General features: G+C 39.6%; 1 protein-coding gene across 1 annotated transcript; it reads left to right on the top strand.

Annotated features, from left to right (window-relative positions):
- Window positions 1-33: 33 nt before the first annotated feature.
- LOC134670353 (AP-2 complex subunit mu) lies at window positions 34-18,740 on the top strand. Its single transcript, XM_063528171.1, has 11 exons — window positions 34-180; window positions 410-598; window positions 1,295-1,457; window positions 1,854-1,969; window positions 3,440-3,542; window positions 4,600-4,722; window positions 12,166-12,325; window positions 13,625-13,832; window positions 14,397-14,561; window positions 15,133-15,250; window positions 16,152-18,740. Exons 2-10 carry the CDS (start codon window positions 422-424, stop codon window positions 15,238-15,240), a joined length of 1,323 nt encoding a protein of 440 aa, XP_063384241.1. The 5' UTR covers window positions 34-180; window positions 410-421; the 3' UTR covers window positions 15,241-15,250; window positions 16,152-18,740.
- The last annotated feature ends 163 nt before the right edge of the window (window positions 18,741-18,903 follow it).

Here is an 18,903-nt window from a genome sequence, read left to right as displayed (position 1 = left end):
ATAAAACGAACGATATTTTATTATCTGTTGACAGTATTGACGTTTCATTTTTGGGGGCGGGCATCATCTTCTTCGATTGACCGAAATACGATTAAAAATGCTGTAATTCGTCAATCCTCATTAGTATTTGGTCAGCTATTCAAATACTAACACCTCATGTTTGCATCCAAAGAATAGCAGGTACGTTAAGTTAGGGAAAATGTCCAGTAATTTCGTTCATGGTGTCCTATCAGATTTATTGGTCATATCCTGTCTTTACCTTTTTTTATCGGTCTTATTGTACTTCCAAAGCTAATGTTCTATTGATACTTACGTACTCGAGTGTATTTGAATTGAAATAGTCCGAAAAAAGTAGTTAAGTGAGGGTATCCGCCCATTAAAACTGACGTACGGTTTGGTAACTTTGCAGGGTACAGTCAAGATGATCGGTGGGTTGTTCGTGTACAACCACAAGGGCGAGGTGCTGATCTCGCGGGTGTACCGCGATGACATCGGGAGGAACGCTGTGGACGCGTTCCGGGTGAACGTGATACACGCCCGGCAGCAGGTCCGCTCGCCCGTCACCAACATTGCGAGGACCTCGTTCTTTCACATCAAGGTAAGTTTTATGTCAGTATTCATCCACTTCACTAGGAGTTTACTTTCTTGCTAACCAATAGCAGATAGCAGAGGACACTCGTTTTAATCCAGCCTGGGGCACTGGAGGCCTTGGTCACTTTTTCTTAGTATATGACATTTATTTCAGTTTTCTTGCTAAGGTTGTGACAAGTTGGCTTCAAGGAGCCTTGTAGATTGCCCCCTAAGAGTTGTCATAAACCTTTCTAGAACTGACTTGATGCTTTAAACTCCCAGTGTAATCCATGTGGAATCTTAATAGAAATTCATTCTAACATTAACTTTTAAATTGATTTGCATAAACCTTCATGAGCATCTGAGGGTATTAAATATTGTGTTACTATAGTAAAAGCATATAGTAACAGCATACAGCACACAGATATTAAATACTAGGATATACTCTCATGGAGCTAAATGCCCATGCATGAATTTTTTTTTTGAAAAAAAGAAAAACTACTTCCAGTAAGTCAGTTGCATGTGTTGCTCTTAGTACTTTTTTTTCTGGCTTACTCCCTGCATTTTTGCATAGGGTGAATTTGCCAATGTCGGTGTTGTGACATGTGAGGAGAATGTTCAGTATAGTAATATTGTATTTTTGGGAGGATGTAGTTGGGAAAACGTAAACACATACAGTCCTAAGATTGTTTTAATTTCAACAATTACTAATTGTTTTTACCAGCGAGCCAACATATGGCTGGCGGCAGTGACGAAGCAGAATGTGAACGCAGCCATGGTGTTTGAGTTCCTCCTGAAGATCATTGATGTGATGCAGTCCTACTTCGGCAAGATCTCCGAAGAGAACATTAAGAACAACTTTGTTCTTATCTATGAACTTCTTGATGGTATGTTTTAAAATCTATCTATTAAGCCCTTTTATTCTGAGTTAGAGTATGTCTATAAGCTCAGTGTGCCGCTTGGCAAAGGCCTCCTCCAGCTCTTTCATAAAACTTTACGGAACTGATTTACTTAGTTAAATTATGTTTTATCCCTTTCTTGCAAAGACATAAGTCAAAATGACAGATAAGGACAAACGATTATTAACTAATTGAGGTTTGTAGCGCGTTTATGAATAAGGGGGCTAGAAAATTAGAAATGTGTCAAATTTTTGTTTTGTTAATGGATTTTTATGTTAAGCCAAATCTCATAAAAAAGGGGGCAAGCTATGATGGCGCCATCTATGCAAACCTTTGATAGTTGCCACGCCATTGTATTGTTTGTTAAATTGGTGTATCTTGCAGAGATCCTGGACTTCGGATACCCTCAGAACTCAGACACAGGAGTGCTGAAGACATTCATCACTCAACAGGGCATTAAGTCTGCCTCTAAGGAAGAACAAGCTCAAATCACCTCCCAGGTAAGTATCTAATACAATTCAATGTTATTAAGAGTTCTTACAATTTTATTAAGTATGTAATGATAAAATTTAAGAACCTTTTCTCCATTTCCAAGCATATTGGAAATGTTCACCTTAAACACTACAAACTGTTATTTGTAATCAAATTTTTCCTTAAAAAAAAAAGTAAATTAAGTAAATCTTATCCTCCATATTTCTCAGAACTTTTACCAAAAACTTGTGCATAAAACAGGAAAATTGTTCATAAATGTTCTCACTACTTAAAGAATCAAAGCATCTTACATTTAAGTGTAGATGAGCACATCAACTATTTCTGGTATTATTTGTCCCGTTACCCAGGAGACAACTAACGCTGCTTGTCAGAAGAAATATATACAACTAACATGCACACTAAATAACCTATCCTATCTAAATAACCTATATTAAAAAAAAACCTATCTACATATAATAGAATGGGCCTCTATCACAAAAAGCATCTAAATCCAACAAAATCTCTTTTTAAGGGTGACCCAGGAGACAATTACCATGGCATTAAGTGACAAGAAAAAAATTATTGACCCAGATGTGGTCTGTGTCGGCGGCCGAACTTAAGATCAGGGCCCTATTTCACCAACGTGACAAATGTCGCATTTGTCGACATCACTGTTACTTACGTCACAGGCCTCCATAGGCTACGGTAACTGCTTACCATCAGACGGGCGGTGTGGTTGTTTGCCACCAACATGTTAATAAAAAAAAACTCCACTATATCGCCAGTAAATAAGTATTTATTTTGCGAAGCTAATGACAATTGTCACAAGAAATGCGACAATTGTCACGAAATTCCGACACAGAACTCATTTGCTGTCAAGAATTACCGAAAGTTCTTTGAAATCTTCTGACAATTGTCATCATTATCATCATAAACATCACAAGACAAATACCTGTTTTTTGACGATATAATAAAGTTTTTTTAAATAATACAATGATGGTGACAAACAAGAATACGGCCCGCCCGATGGTAAGCGATAACCGTAGCCCATGGATGCATGTGACGTCAGCAACAATGAGACTTGTCGAATGGTCGCACCTGTCACGTTGGTGAAATAGGGGCCAGGCAAATCGTAATGTTCCTGTGTAATGTTTTGACGATAGTCACATGAAACCAATATATAGGTAGGATAGGTTCGTTAGGTTGCTTCAGATGTCCGAAGGGCAAACTGCCCAGAAATAGGAGTTCCGCGTAGCGGGGCTCCGTCGACTTAGGGAACGAGTTAAAGATTTTCACGTTTCACGATATGCCTAGGAATTTCACGATATGCCTGATCTTACGATCGGCCGCCGACATATGTACAAGCAGCAACACTCTTAACTGTACATCGGTGGACCTTATTACAAAAGGCATAAGGTCCACCGATGTACAGTTAACAGTGGGCGAAGGTATGTGTCTGAGTATAAAGATTAGTATTAAACCTAAGTTTTGTATGACAGGTGACAGGGCAAATCGGATGGAGGCGCGAGGGCATCAAATACAGACGCAATGAGCTCTTCCTTGATGTGCTGGAATACGTCAACCTCCTCATGTCGCCTCAAGGTAATTTATTTCCATTCTTTGTTGTCCTGAAACAATTGACGGTACCGACGCCAAAGATATGTTTGCACTTTAGCACCTTACTCCTTTGTAATAAGGCGAAAAGTGTAAACTTATCTTTCACGTCGACGGTACACCGCTTGCGTGACGGCTGCAACATTTTAACGCATGTTCACGTCTACGCACAAGCCCAAGCCTCAGCCCTTAAAAAAAATATGAAAAAATGTTTGTTTCAGATTTTTAGAAGCCTTATTTGTGTTAGTCTACTTATATCTAAACTTGAAAAAACTACATGTTAGTAAAATACATAATTAGAACACAGGAATCACAATTGCTACGTTGCCCTATCCGTGACAATACTGACCCAATATTTTAATATTGGACAGTCAAGGCGTCCAGCCACCATCCTCAAGGATCTTGTTATCTCTCACTCGTCACAGCAAAGAGGCTACCCTCTTGCGTCCAATGGCATGGAAGCCATCCGTGTGCGCCTCGGCAAACGTGGCTGACGCACTTCAATGACGAGGCAGCTTTTACAACATCCTGAAGATATTATTGTACTGTATACGGACGCGCTTAAAACGCGTAATCTACAGTTGCCATTTGGACGCACCATTAAATTTTGTAAATACGATATAAGACATCACAGAATCACTACACCTTATAAAACAAAGTCCCCCACCGCGTCTGTCTGTCTGTGTGTTTGTTCCCGATAAACTCAAAAACTATTGAACGGATTTTCATGCGGCTTTCACCTATCAAGTGATTCTTGAGGAAGGTTCAGGTGTATTTGTTAACCCGTGCGAAGCCAGGGCGGGTCGCTAGTTATGAATAAAGGCTGACTAAAGGTTATGTCCACTGCTGAACATAGGCCTGCCCCTTGGATCTCCATTCGTACCGGTTGGAAGCGATCATCCAGCGTTCCACCTCCTGACGGGGAGTTTGAACTCATGAGGTGAGATTATTATCCTATTCCCCCCAGTCGTTCAGCAGTGGACGTCTTATGACTGAGATGATGATGATGATGATGAAAGGTTATGTGTTTATGTAATTGTTGCAGGGCAAGTGCTATCAGCTCACGTGGCTGGCAAAGTGGTGATGAAGTCGTACCTGTCGGGCATGCCGGAGTGCAAGTTCGGCATCAACGACAAAATCGTCATGGAGGCCAAGGGCAAGGGGAATGGTGAGTTGCTTTATAGAACCCCTACACCAGCGGTCGGCAACCTTTTAGCAGCCAAGCGCCACATAGTAGTTAACGGAGGTGACGCGGGCCGTACTTTGTTAATATTTATGACTTTATGAGACATTGTCGTTTGTCACTATTACATACAAAATAGCCAAGGCGGCACTCGGGCCGCAAGTGACAGGTTCACGAGACGCATGCGGCCCGCAGGTTGCCGACCGCTGCCCTACACCTACAACTTACACCTTATAAATAAACCTTATAACCTTACATTTTTAGGGTTCCGTACCCAAAGAGTAAAACGGGACCCTATTACTAAGACTTCGCTGTCCGTCCGTCCGTCCGTCTGTCTGTCACCAGGCTGTATCTCACGAACCGTGATAGCTAGACAGTTAAATTTTTTACAGATGATGTATTTCTGTTGCCGCTATAACAACAAATACTAAAAACAGAATAAAATAAAGATTTCATTGGGGCTCCCATACAGCAAACGTGATTTTTGACCAAAGTTAAGCTTTACTTGGATGGGTGACAGTTTTCTTTTTGCATTTTTTCCGTTTTTTTTTTGCTTTATGGTACGGAACCCTTCGTGCGCGAGTCCGATTCGCACTTGCCCGGTTTTTAATATCATTTATTTATTTCTTGAATGTAGTACAATAAAGATGTAAAAAAAAATACAATTTTTGAACTGCACATCCAGCCTGAATAGACATAGAAATATAAAACAAAATACCCCGCCGCGTCAATATATCTGTATGTAATGTGATCGAGATAAACTCAAAAACGCCTGAACAGATTTTCATGCGGTTTACACTTATCAACAGACAGAGTGATCTTGAGGAAGGTTTTGGTGTATAGTTTGTTAAGGTTTTGTGCAGTGTTGGCATCAATCTGAACTAAATCAATCCGGATTGATCAATTCGAATTGATTCAATTCAGATTGACGCGTCAATCCGATTGAATCAATCGGAATTAACGCATCAATCCTCAATTCGGATTAAATCAATTCTCAATCTAGATTAACCATAGTCCCTAAGATTACTTTTCAAAGGTGTCCTTTTTTGGGACTTACTTACTGGACTTAAAGTCGATATCTGAGGTTCCCAGAGGTTCGAAAACATGTTCCTGATGTCAGTATTGACTGATGTCCCTTTTTGGGACATTTTTCGAAATTGGCCAATTACGTTCATATTCGTAATCGATGTCGACCATAGGTCCCGAAAGATATCCCTTCCATTTCGGGACATTTTTTTAAATTATTCGTTGGCACTTTAAAACGATATCTGAGATTTCCAAAGGTTCACATGGTAGGTAACATGTTTCCGACGGCAATACAGACGTAGTTTCCTTTTTTTTTTGGACATTTATGGGACATTTCTTAAAATTAACCGATTGCGTTCAAAATCGATATCTGAGGTGCCCAAAGGTTTCGAAACATGTTTCTGACGGCAATACCGAGAAATGACTTTTTACCTACGCTAAGGTTCCGAATCATGTTTCCGACGGTAATATTCCGAGATGCCCTGTTTTGGGACATTTTGGGACATTTCTTGAAACCAACCGATTTCGTTCAAAATTTATATCTGAGGTGCCCAAAGGTTGCCCAAAAGAATGATTTATTTTTATTGAATGCCTTGCGAGTATTACAGTAAGTATCGGGATATCCCCCGGTATTCACTGTAATACTGGCAAGGCTTTATATATTGAACTTTACTTGTTATTATGGATATTATTTATTCATTTATCTCACAATAACAATCTGTCATAAAAACATAACAAGCATCAAATGAAATCGAAGGGAGCCCGAAATATGATTTTTTTTTATTGATTTAGACATAATTATAATATCGTATAGAAGTTATCTTACAGATGTATTCTCATAATTATTTTTTATCCATTATAATCTTGCACACGAAAATAACAAAGTGAAATTTTTAAACCCACATAACATTTGTTCTAGAATAAAAAAATGTACCTATAGATATTCAATGTTAACCTTTACGACAAATAATAGTTGGTAAATGTTACTTACCGTAAGAACAACTGCGATGTCCAATCCTCAAAGTCACGCCAAGTTAATCGTATGAAACAGTCCAGAAGTAAATCCAAAAGTCCGTATAACAAGCCAACGCCAAAAGAAAATCCACAGTCCAATTTAAAACAAACACACACAGTCACACACCAAGAAACAACAAGGGTTGAAGACCGAATGTCTTATCTATACTGGACTCAAACTGGACACCACTAGAACAATAAAAGGATTAGAATCATGCTGTCTCTTTCGCACTCGTACGTTTTTAGAACGCATCTTGTTATCAGCAGGGTGGCGTAATGCAGGTAGTAAAGTAACTACGCGGCTAAGGTGTAGAATCTAAATATTGCCGTTGAAACCATGTTTTGCACCTCAGATATCGATTTTGAATGCAAGCAGTCACTTTCAAAGAATGTCACTAAAATATCCCAAAACAGGACACCTTTCAATATTGCAGTTGAAAAGATGTTTAGAAACCTCTGGTTACCTCAGATATCGATTTTAAACGCAATCGGGTAATTTCTAGAAATGTCCCAAAAAAGGGCATCTCTCAATATTTCCCTCGGAAACAAGTTTCGAAACCTTTGGGCACCTCAGATATCGATTTTGAACGCTATTGGTTAATTTCAAGGAAAGTCCCGAAAATGTTCCAAAAAGGACATCCTTCCGTCGGAAACATGTTTCGGAACCTTTGGCAAACTCAGACACCGCTTTTGAACGTATTTGGCTAGTTTCGAAAAATGGCCTAAATAAAAAGGACATTAGGTAGGTACATACAAAGTAATCGTCAATCCGAATTGACGATTGAGGATTGATAATTATTTATTTTTATTAACGATTAGTAATCGTCAATCCTCAATCAGTAGATTTAGAATTAGTTTCGTCAATCGTCAATTCGGATTGATCGGTCAATCCTCAATCGTCAATCGTCAATTCGAATTGATTTTTTGCCAACACTGGTTTTGTGTAACCCGTGCAAAGCGATTATAACTTGTTAGTCATAAGTTGTTTGCGATGACCAACCCTACCCCTATCCGCCACGAAAAAAATGGGACCGGAAGTTATCGAAGTTAGTCATCATTCGAACTTCAAATGTTGAGTTGTGGAACCCGAGCTGGAAACTTGTTTTCCTTAGTATACTACCTATCTTGAGAATCTTGTATCATCTATATATTTGATAACTAGATGAAAACCCGGCTTCGCTCGGGTAAAATAAATAATAGTAATAGGTAATACTCATTATGAATTAAGTAATTATTTACTTTTAGACTTCAAACCTTCATCAAGGCGGTTACAAACCTATCTCATCTCAGAAAATTTTAAATCCGTAACATTAACTCGAAAAATTTACTATTCCGATATATCTAAAAACAAATATGTAATTAAAAAAATCTCATCTGCTTTTCTGGTAGCAGTTCGGTTCTGTAAGGGTCGCAGTTCTAACCTAACCTAACCCACTTCTGGTTGCAGTTTGGTTCTATAAGGATCAAAGTTCTAACCTGACCCACTTTTCTGGTCGCAGATCGGTTCTGTGAAGGCCGCATTTATAACCTAGCCCACTTTCCAATCTCAAAAGAGGGAACCCTTTTGTACCTACCCTTCATGGCACTAAAGTGAAAGTATGGAAATTATGACTACTATTTCATTCTTTAATATTAATGCCTATCCGTTAATATTAAATTCGTTAAAAAAAAAAACTGGATAAGTGCGAGTCGGACTCACCCATCAAGAACGGAACACTTTTAAGTATTTGTTGTTATAGCGGCAACAGAAATACATCATGTGTGAAAATTTCAACTGTCTAGCTATCACGGTTCATGAGATACAGCCTGGTGACAGACGGACAGTGGAGTAAACTGAAATAAAGGTTCCGCCACACCGGCGCGTTTTCAGAGCCGGGCCTGAGCGTTTTATATGAAAAAGCGGCGCGCCCCGCTCACGCGCCGCACGCGAAACGCGCCTGTGTGACGGAGCCTGAAATATCAAACCGGTCAAGTGCGATTTGGACTCGCGCACGAAGGGTTCCATACTTTTTAGTATTTGTTGTTATAGCGGCAACAGAAATACATCATCTGTGAAAATTTCAACTGACTATCACGGTTCATGAGATACAGCCTGGTGACAGACAGACAGACAGACAGACGGACAATGAAGTAAAACTGAAACAAATGTCATATACCTACTAAGAAAAACCGGCCAAGTGCGAGTCGGAATCGCTAATAGGTTCCCGTTTTTAGTTACCCTTCAGGTACGGTACCCTAGTATGGTACGGTACCCTAGTCAGGTACGGTACCCTAGTATGAGTGTAATAGATTTGTAACCGGTCAGCAATGTGAGTCCCTTGGAGAAGCAGAGGTCTAGTCTAAACTCCCACTTACCATCGGCATTAACAGCCTTATATGCTTGTTTGCCACCAACATGTCATATTAAAACATTTTAATAAAAATTTACTCGATCAGCAATGTGAGTCCCTTGGAGAAGCAGAGGTCTAGTCTAAACTCCCACTTACCATCGGCATTAACAGCCTTGTATGCTTGTTTGCCACCAACATGTCATATTAAAACATATTAATAAAAATTTACTCGGTCAGCAATGTGAGTCCCTTGGAGAAGCAGAGGTCTAGTCTAAACTCCCACTTACCATCGGCATTAACAGCCTTGTATCTTGTTTGCCACCAACATGTCATATTAAAACATATTAAAATAATATAAAAAATTTACTCATTTCATTGGCCCCGCTTAAATATTTCTTTAATTTGTTTTTAGTATTTGTTGTTATAGCGGCAATAGAAATACATCATTTGTGAAAATGTAAACTGTCTAGTTAATCTAGTTATCACGGTTCATGAGATCTTGAGATACAGCCTGGTGACAGACAGACGGACAGCAGTCTTAGTATTTAATAGGGTCCCGTTTTTACCCTTTGGGTATGGAACCCTAAAAAGTGACCAAGGCCTCCAGTGCCCCAGGCTGGAATCAAAGCAGCGTCCTCTGCTATTGCAGCAGGTGCCTGTGCCATTCTGCCACCGGGCCATCCACGGCGGCATAGGTCGGATTTTTCCAAGTATACTTATGCACTACTTACTGAAGGCTTATGGAGCCTCGCCATCCCTAAGCCTAAATTAAATATTTTCTGAAAATAATTTGTTTTGTTCTAATAATATATTGGAGTCCTAGTAATAGGGGTCCCGTTTTTACCCTTTGGCTACAGAACCCTAAAAATCAACCTTGTTTTGGTACTACGCTTAACTATGACTCTGAAATTTTAGCAGGAATTAATGTTTTTTTTGTTGTCACCTGTCAAATTAGAATAGAATAGGATAGAATAGCCTTTATTGCCCAAAAAATTAAATTTCAGTACATATTACATTTAAATAAATTCACATTTCATTTATATAAATTAGTTTTTCAATATTTTTTCCTTAGTAACTTTATTAAATAATTTTTATGTCATTGCTTTTTAATAATTATTTCAGTCTGCCTTCTTGGCATAGGCCTCCCCCAGCTCTCTATCCCTTGCCGTCCCTATCCAATTCGGCTCCGCATGCTTCTTTATGTCATCCGACCACCTCATTATTGGTTTCCTTCTTTCCTTTCTCCATCTCTAGGATACCATTCCGCTACCTCTCTATCCCACTTATCTTTACCTTCCCTTGCCATATGTCCAGCCCAACCTTTTGTAGTCAAAAGTGTGAACTGGTCAAAAGAACTTTTAACCGACAAAAACAGGCAAAACTGCTTTTGACTGAGCATGTTGGTCAAAAGTAGTTTTACCTGAAAATCATACCTATTTCTGGCAGCAGTTTCGTTTTTAGGGCGTAGCAAAAAAATATAACCCTAACCTACCAAACTCTGGGAACAGTTTCATTTTTTGAGCGTAGCAAAAAAAAAACCCTAACCTACCTATCTCTGAGAGTACTTTTGACTGATAGTAACAGTCACAATTACTATTAACCAATGATTTTCAGGTAAAACAACTTTTGACCAACACGCTCAGTCAAAAGCAGTTTTGCCTGTTTTTGTCGGTTAAAAGTTCTTTTGACCAGATCACACTTTTGACTGCGACATATATACATACTATCTATATATCTTATTATATTTAATCTTATATTCAACTTACATTGACTCCAGAGATAACTTATTAGCTTTTATTCACTTTCCAATTCACCGATACACCTCAAATTTGATTCATAGTCTAAACTAAAGCACAGTTATTAAATATGTCCACAATACACTGTAGCTTTTTCACTGTTTCACACTGTTTACAGTCAGCTGGCACTTAAACTCAAAGTTTCTTTGAACAACGTCATTTTCATCTCGCTCACTTATTAGTTTATCACAGCTGCTTTAAGGTTGCTTTCCAGGTAGCTAGTAGTGCCTTGACATGTAAGAATATTTGGAACCATTCTGAAATATTAAAATACAACTAAGAGACCGATGTTTATACTAAACACAATACTCCCATGGAACGCTTTGAAGTTCAAATCTCGTTATGTTACGATGGCGTTTGTACTTTGCACTATGTTCGGTGACTATTTTTTTATTGTTAACACACACAATACACTATTTAACAGGTTTTTATCACGTCTGGAGTACCGGATAAAGTATTTTCGAATAACAGCCGTCGTTGACGTCTAGGCAGTGTTGCTATCGTCTTAAAAGCCGTAACAGACTATCGCACGTTCTGGCTTAAAAAAAATTATGTAATGATTATACCGGTATACATATCCATATGAAACGAAACTTAATGCAAATAATAACCATTATACATACCGGAGTCATCAAATAAACAGTAATATTCGTCTTGGTTTTTATTTAAAAAAAAAACGACCAACCTAACTTGTAAGCATGTTTGCAGTTTCTAAACGCAACAAACGCTGTCAAATGACAATCAACAAATTGAACATTTGCATTCTTTGTCGAAATTTTTTCACTTTTAAATGCAAAATACTCGACAATACGAATTTTGCGGATACATGTTCTCGATTCAAAAGTGATATTTTTTCAAGCTCTTTCGATTGAGCATAATTTCATTTAGGTCTACCGTTAAACCGGCTCGCGTTTATATATAAAGATAATGCCGATCAAACGGTGTTCGTTTGTAGGGTTCCGTACCCAAAGGGTAAAACGGGACCCTATTACTAAGACTCCGCTGTCCGTCCGTCCGTCCGTCTGTCACCACGCTGTATCTCACGAACCGTGATAGCTAGACAGTTGAAATTTTCACAGATGATGTATTTCTGTTGCCGCTATAACAACAAATACTAAAAAGTACGGAACCCTCGGTGTGCGAGTCCGACTCGCACTTGTCCGGTTTTTTCATCACCCCGCTCCAATATTTATTTCTGTCGAACTCCAATTCTCAACTCCTATATCATTAATATTATCCAATTCCCCCCACTGACTTCTCAGGTGGCATCTCCGGCAACACGGACAGCGACCCGGCGCGCTCCGGCAAGCCGGTGGTCGTCATCGACGACTGCCAGTTCCACCAGTGCGTCAAGCTCAGCAAGTTCGAGACAGAGCACAGCATCTCCTTCATACCTCCCGACGGGGAGTTTGAACTCATGAGGTGAGATTATTATCCTATTTCCCCTACTGACTTCTCAGGTGGCATCTCCGGCAACACGGACAGCGACCCGGCGCGCTCCGGCAAGCCGGTGGTCGTCATCGACGACTGCCAGTTCCACCAGTGCGTCAAGCTCAGCAAGTTCGAGACAGAGCACAGCATCTCCTTCATACCTCCCGACGGGGAGTTTGAACTCATGAGGTGAGATTATTATCCTATTTCCCCTACTGACTTCTCAGGTGGCATCTCCGGCAACACGGACAGCGACCCGGCGCGCTCCGGCAAGCCGGTGGTCGTCATCGACGACTGCCAGTTCCACCAGTGCGTCAAGCTCAGCAAGTTCGAGACAGAGCACAGCATCTCCTTCATACCTCCCGACGGGGAGTTTGAATTCATGAGGTGAGATTATTATCCTATTTCCCCTACTGACTTCTCAGGTGGCATCTCCGGCAACACGGACAGCGACCCGGCGCGGTCCGGCAAGCCAGTGGTCGTCATCGACGACTGCCAGTTCCACCAGTGCGTCAAGCTTAGCAAGTTCGAGACAGAGCACAGCATCTCCTTCATACCTCCCGACGGGGAGTTTGAACTCATGAGGTGAGATTTTTATCCTATTCCCCTCACTGAATAGGGTTGGCAACTGTAACTTATTCTATGGGATTTGGCTTAACTAGCCTTTTAACCCATCCGGATCTCTTATAACACATTAAACTCTCGCTTTTTGTAAAAAGCAAGTATATCGCGGTTTGTGTATTAAATATCCGGAATATAAAAAAAAATCGAAGATATTGGCAAATCCTATCAATAGTTTAGTAGATTTACTGGGTAAAACAATGCTGGCGCCATTTGTAAAACGCTTCGATCGTCCAACCTCATTCTCCAATACGGACCGCACCGGGGCAAATCGGTCGGTCAAATTGGACCATCTGTGATATGAAACCAAGGCTTACTTCGTTGACAGTCCCTTTTTACTCAGCCATTAGACCCTCTAGTAGTCCATTATTACTTTGTCTAGAGATGCGCAAAACGCTTCACTGAGTTGAAAAGATTGATTCATATTTTTCGATCCCGCCATGTTTTCCCTACATCCTCCGAATTCTTCCGAACCGCTCCGAAACCTATTCCCATCGTTTCACTCGCTCCTCGCTCGTCAAGCTCGGCCGGCTCATTCGAATCATGAGTGGGAAAGAGCGTGCAAGGAACACTGATATAGATGAGCGACTGAGCGAGTTAAATAATCAATGAGTTGAAGAGTGAGCGAGTCCAATCAAAAGATATAGTTCATGTCTAACTTTGTCCCAGATACCGCACAACAAAAGACATCTCGCTGCCGTTCCGCGTGATTCCCCTTGTGCGCGAAGTGGGCCGCACCAAGATGGAAGTGAAGGTGGTCCTCAAGAGCAATTTCAAGCCCTCGCTGCTCGGACAGAAGATCGAAGTGAAGATACCGACCCCACTCAACACCAGCGGCGTGCAGCTGATCTGCCTCAAGGGGAAGGCTAAGTATAAGGTACATTCACCACCTCACCACACGGGATTGTTATGCCATTTAGGGTTCTTGCTAAATTGGGAATTCTACAGCGTAAGTATTGAACAACCAATTTAGCTAGGACCCCAAATGGCGCAACAATCGCTAAAAAAAAACGCATTGTCTTTATGTAAAATTCGTGAATTAGGTACACAAATCATACAATAACGCCTATTTCTTTACTGTTATTTAGGAAAAGCCCATATAAAATTGTTAACGGAGTCTTTATTCGTAGACTCGAGTCCTTTTGAGTTGCTCTTAAAAAAGTCTCAACAAAGGACTCTTCTCATAACTTTTTTAAGCGCAGTTTCGTAAAAACGAGCCGAGTTCTTCAAATTCATCCAGGCTCAGCGGACTCGAGTTCTTACCAACACTACTGCGACGGAAGCCGCGGTGCTGCATTACGTTTCCCTGTGCAAAGTAGGTTCTGCCATCTTGTGGGCTACGTCGGAAGCATAAACGACACATTTACGCCTCGCGCCAAAAATCTGACGGCTCCTATGCTGCCCCCCCTTAGTTATATAGTGATATATGTATATTTACCAGGCATCTGAGAACGCGATAGTATGGAAGATCAAGCGCATGGCGGGCATGAAAGAGACTCAGCTGTCGGCGGAGATCGAGCTGCTGGAGACTGACACCAAGAAGAAGTGGACGCGCCCGCCCATCTCCATGGGCTTCGAGGTGCCCTTCGCGCCCTCTGGCTTCAAGGTACGGGCATACAATACAGTTACATTCGAGTTTTTTTATAACATAATCACAGTGTAAAAAGTAACAGTGGAGCGACGCCTTTGATGTTTGCCTAAATCCAGACACCGCACAAGAACACTGTAGGATTGTCACAGACGTACACACCAACACAAACATACCAAACATTTCAAATAAGTCACGCTATGGCGATTAGATGTATAGCTCGTTTGCGCGCGACCCTCGCAACCCGCACGATTGCCCTGTCTACCGGCTTCGTTGAATGACTGTATTGTTTTATAGACTGTGCCATAATTATCCGCCTATGTAGGTTAGTTTTTCAGTCCCTTAATTCTCGTTGTTTCAAATTCCATTCAGGAAGTCTCTTTTCAATTCATTTGATTACAAAGCGACTTTCGATAATATTATTAGTTACAAGTTGTTATGCAATCAGCCCCAGGTATCGTCAATAAACTTCGCAACTCGCGCTATCCCATATAAAATTGGCATTTTGCAGTCCTGCTATATACCATCTTAATCATTCGTTATTTGAAGTATACCTACATAGTTTTGAACCGACAATTTTCCCCTTTAGGTCCGCTACCTAAAAGTGTTCGAGCCCAAACTGAACTACTCGGACCACGACGTGATCAAATGGGTGCGTTACATCGGCCGCTCCGGCCTCTACGAGACCAGATGCTAGACCACTGATTGTAAGTATACCTTTATTTGTAGTACAGTTAGGCGTGGCTCACTCCGCGATTTCGTCGCTTTGCTACAGGTAGCTAAAAGTACATCCGTTCGATCCCTAATTTTGGGGTTTGCCATAAGCCGCGCGTGGCGCTGTCGCCACCTAGCGGCCATATCTGTGCTGATCGTGACAGATGCGTTCTGTTAGAGAGTGAGTCTTCTGTACCTAGTGAGCACGGGGCTATCCATAAATTAATCATCGATTTTTGACCCCCTAAAATCATCCAAAAATCATACTTCGAATAACTCCGTTTCCTCCTCCGTCATGCTACCATTATCCGATGTCCAGATCGGGATACGGGATCGTCATCGTAATTTATGAATAGCCTCCACGTTGGCCGCTCTGATATATATGGGGATATGGGGCCTGTACATTTTTAGCTATGTGATACACTTTTTTATCGGCTTACATATTGGAAGATATATAAAAAATTTCGACCGAGCCAAATTGTAACTTACTTTTACGAAGATACGGTTGCAATTACAATAACTTCTAGCTATCCTACGGCGTCGTCTTTGTGTTTGTTTCGAAATTGCAACTCTAAATTAATCTCAATTAACACCCTCCTATGATTGTCTACCCTAATACATGAATTAATTCAAAGCCATGTTCAGACTACCGCACCGCACTGCGAGTTTGGTGCGTCCTTACTTATAGCTGCGTCCTTAACGCACGTAGGGCGACCACCTTACACACTACCGATACGTCCGCCGCACCGTACCAACGGTCGCGGTGCGGTGCGGTGCGGTGCGGTTGTCTGTTACAGCTTTTAGAACCCCTCATGTGTAATGCCACACCATTATAAATAAACTAATTTTTATCATTTAATTGACATTTTTAATAAAATCAAAATCTCTTTCCAGAATTTCTTGAATCGGACTCGAAGCTACAAAAGGCGCGTTACATACTGTTTATATCTAATGTTAACCGGGCCAGCTAGATAAAATCAACCCTATGGCCATTGAGTTAAAGTTGGAAGTCGCTCAAACATTGTAATCGGTTAAGGGCATTGTGTTGAACTGAAATCAGCTAGCAAATTATTGGACCATGAAATGCCCTTATCAGAATATACAAGTTGTAACTGTGAAAAAGACATATAATATTCGCTCGGCTCTTGACACTGACTTTTGAGCTAATTCATTTGTTTAAAGAAGTTTCCTAACATCCAAGTTATGAGTTTTTTTTTTTAATTTTTATATTTTTAAGTAGAATATTATTATTTTTATGCCTGATACTGGGTAAAATATATGATATGTCTGTATATGATTCTTAGAGGGCTGGCAATTAATGACATTTTAACACATTTAGGGCTAAGAACCCGACTGTCGGGTACAGTGTTTGTCGCGACTACGCGCTACATACGGCGAGACCGTGGCTACGCGCTACGAGCGTAACCCGTAGCATTTAGTGGCAATGAATGTGTTAAAAGATTTGTTTGTCATTGTGTTTTCATAAATGGCTTGGTATCTGGACAGTTTCTGGTTTCTGAGCAGCGCTCATTCGCCCATCTACCAATAAAGTATGTATACTTATACCATATATGTATATATGTGTATGCAATTTATATCAGTCCTCTAAAGATTATATGTATATTGTTTTGTTATGTACACACTATAATGTAACATGTATTTGTAAGCCACATCGAATCTCAAAATGAAATGTTTTTATGAAATCTTATATTTATTATGATTTTGATTGTGGTGACACAAGTAGGAATTAAATTATAATACATCTGTATATTTTATGCGATTTAGGATTTTATTGCATCGTGAGGTGCTTATTTGTATTCGACCAAAAAATGTAAGTATTATTATTGCAGTAATGTGTCCAAGTTACTTATGTATGTAGTATATCGTTTTTGAATACTTATGCACTCGTAATATATTGTGCGATATTCATATAAACCAAAAGGGATATTTTTTAGGTTTTTTATAAAACTCATAATGCAGACAAACATGTTTTGTCCATTTTTAATTCAATTCCGTTACAGTTGTTTGTATGAAATATATTAAGATGAACCTAAGTTTGAACGTATCTGTCGATTTTTAATGTATTCTAAAACAGTGGTCCGCTAAAGCCCAACACGTATCTGTATATTTGTTTTTCTGCTATATTTTCCTGCGGGTAGATATAGAATAATGTCGTCGGCATCAAATTGACTTTATATTACGGCGTGTTTTTTGCCACAAAGTAACTAAATGGACTCCTTAAAATGATAACTATAAAAGTGTGAAAGCGACATATTTCGATATTTCGTGCCCCTCAGAAGCCCTTCATCAGTTTCGCCTCGAGCTAAACGCCGCCGATACAGACCATCCAATCTGATTCCGACTACATTTTATAGTTCGAATAATATAAAGAGTGTGTCGTAAACTACCACGTTAACATACCATTCCTATGTAGAAATGCCTTCGTTTCATTTCATAACAAGATATTGAACTAAATATATAAATTATTGTATACTTTTAAAAAGTATCACTAAATATAATTAGTGTTAATTAGATTTATCGTAGGGTATTCGCTTGGTTATCATCTTCGAAACACGCATAACAATAAGCTATTATGGACGGTCAAACTTGAGCTAAAATAAGCCTTATTGCTCGGGGTGAAGATCTATTTTAACGCAACATTTAACTGATAAAAACTTATAACGGAATTTTGGATAGATACGAGGTATCTTACTATACAAAAGACGCACCAGTGGCAAGGCAATATTCCTATCGGCTAGCCTATTTCATGACAATCAAGCGCTTTAATCTACAGGCCTAAATAAAATAGCAAGCCGCCGCTGATACGATACTATTTAACCATATAATAAAAGCATAACGTTCTTCATTAAAGTATTAAAAAAATTGTACACCGTGTTTTTATTGAATTCCGTTAACTTCGGGGTATGGTTAAGTACGTTTAAGAGAACTAAATGGCATAGTTAATTTTCAAAAAAAAATTTTTTTTTGCTTTAAAAAAAATTAAGTTTAAAAAGTAATTAAATGTAGCATGTAGCGTTGTTGTAAGACGGTCATTACATTTAACTCAACCAAACAATTGAAATCTGTGACATATCAATGTCATTTTGAACATCGATCGACCGAGATTGTACTTAAGTTTAGTAGCAATTGTATGAACTCATTCTAAACACTAATCAATATGTAAACCGGCCCTAAGGCAAGTGTACACGCTTGTAGAGGCCTTATAGGAAAAAAATAAAATATTGATTATCTCCGAAATGGAGTTAATTAGAATATCGGTGTCTTTGAGAAAATTACTTGATTTAAGCTGAGGAATGCACCCTTGAAATTAACGGAAAACAAAAAAAAACACGGTGTATATTGACCGTAGAAATAAAAACGTGCGTGTTTCGTAGACGCTCAGTGTAAGTGCATGCTGTTATAGGAAATGCTTATATGTATGGTGTTACAAAAAGGTTCATGTACAATAAATGGTAAACACAATACGTACGTTTTATTTCACTTCGTCTTTTAGGGTAGACCGGGGTCAATTGAACCACTTTTGAAACAACCACTTAAAAATCTAGAATTCAATTTTATGTTAAAATGTAATAGGCTAAACCACAGAATAAGTAATAGTATTATCATACAGAACGGACACGCACCG

Source organism: Cydia fagiglandana, chromosome 13 (assembly GCF_963556715.1).
Source record: "Cydia fagiglandana chromosome 13, ilCydFagi1.1, whole genome shotgun sequence".
Lineage (NCBI taxonomy): Eukaryota > Metazoa > Arthropoda > Insecta > Lepidoptera > Tortricidae > Cydia > Cydia fagiglandana.
This window is presented reverse-complemented; position numbering and strand designations above follow the sequence as displayed.

Coding starts and splice junctions, on each gene's coding strand:
- LOC134670353 (XM_063528171.1), top strand. CDS start 422: ATGATCGGTGGGTTGTTCGTGTACAACCACAAGGGCGAGGTGCTGATC. Junction 1,970..3,439: donor AAGCTCAAATCACCTCCCAG/GTAAGTATCTAA, acceptor TTTGTATGACAG/GTGACAGGGCAAATCGGATG. Junction 14,562..15,132: donor TCGCGCCCTCTGGCTTCAAG/GTACGGGCATAC, acceptor TTTCCCCTTTAG/GTCCGCTACCTAAAAGTGTT.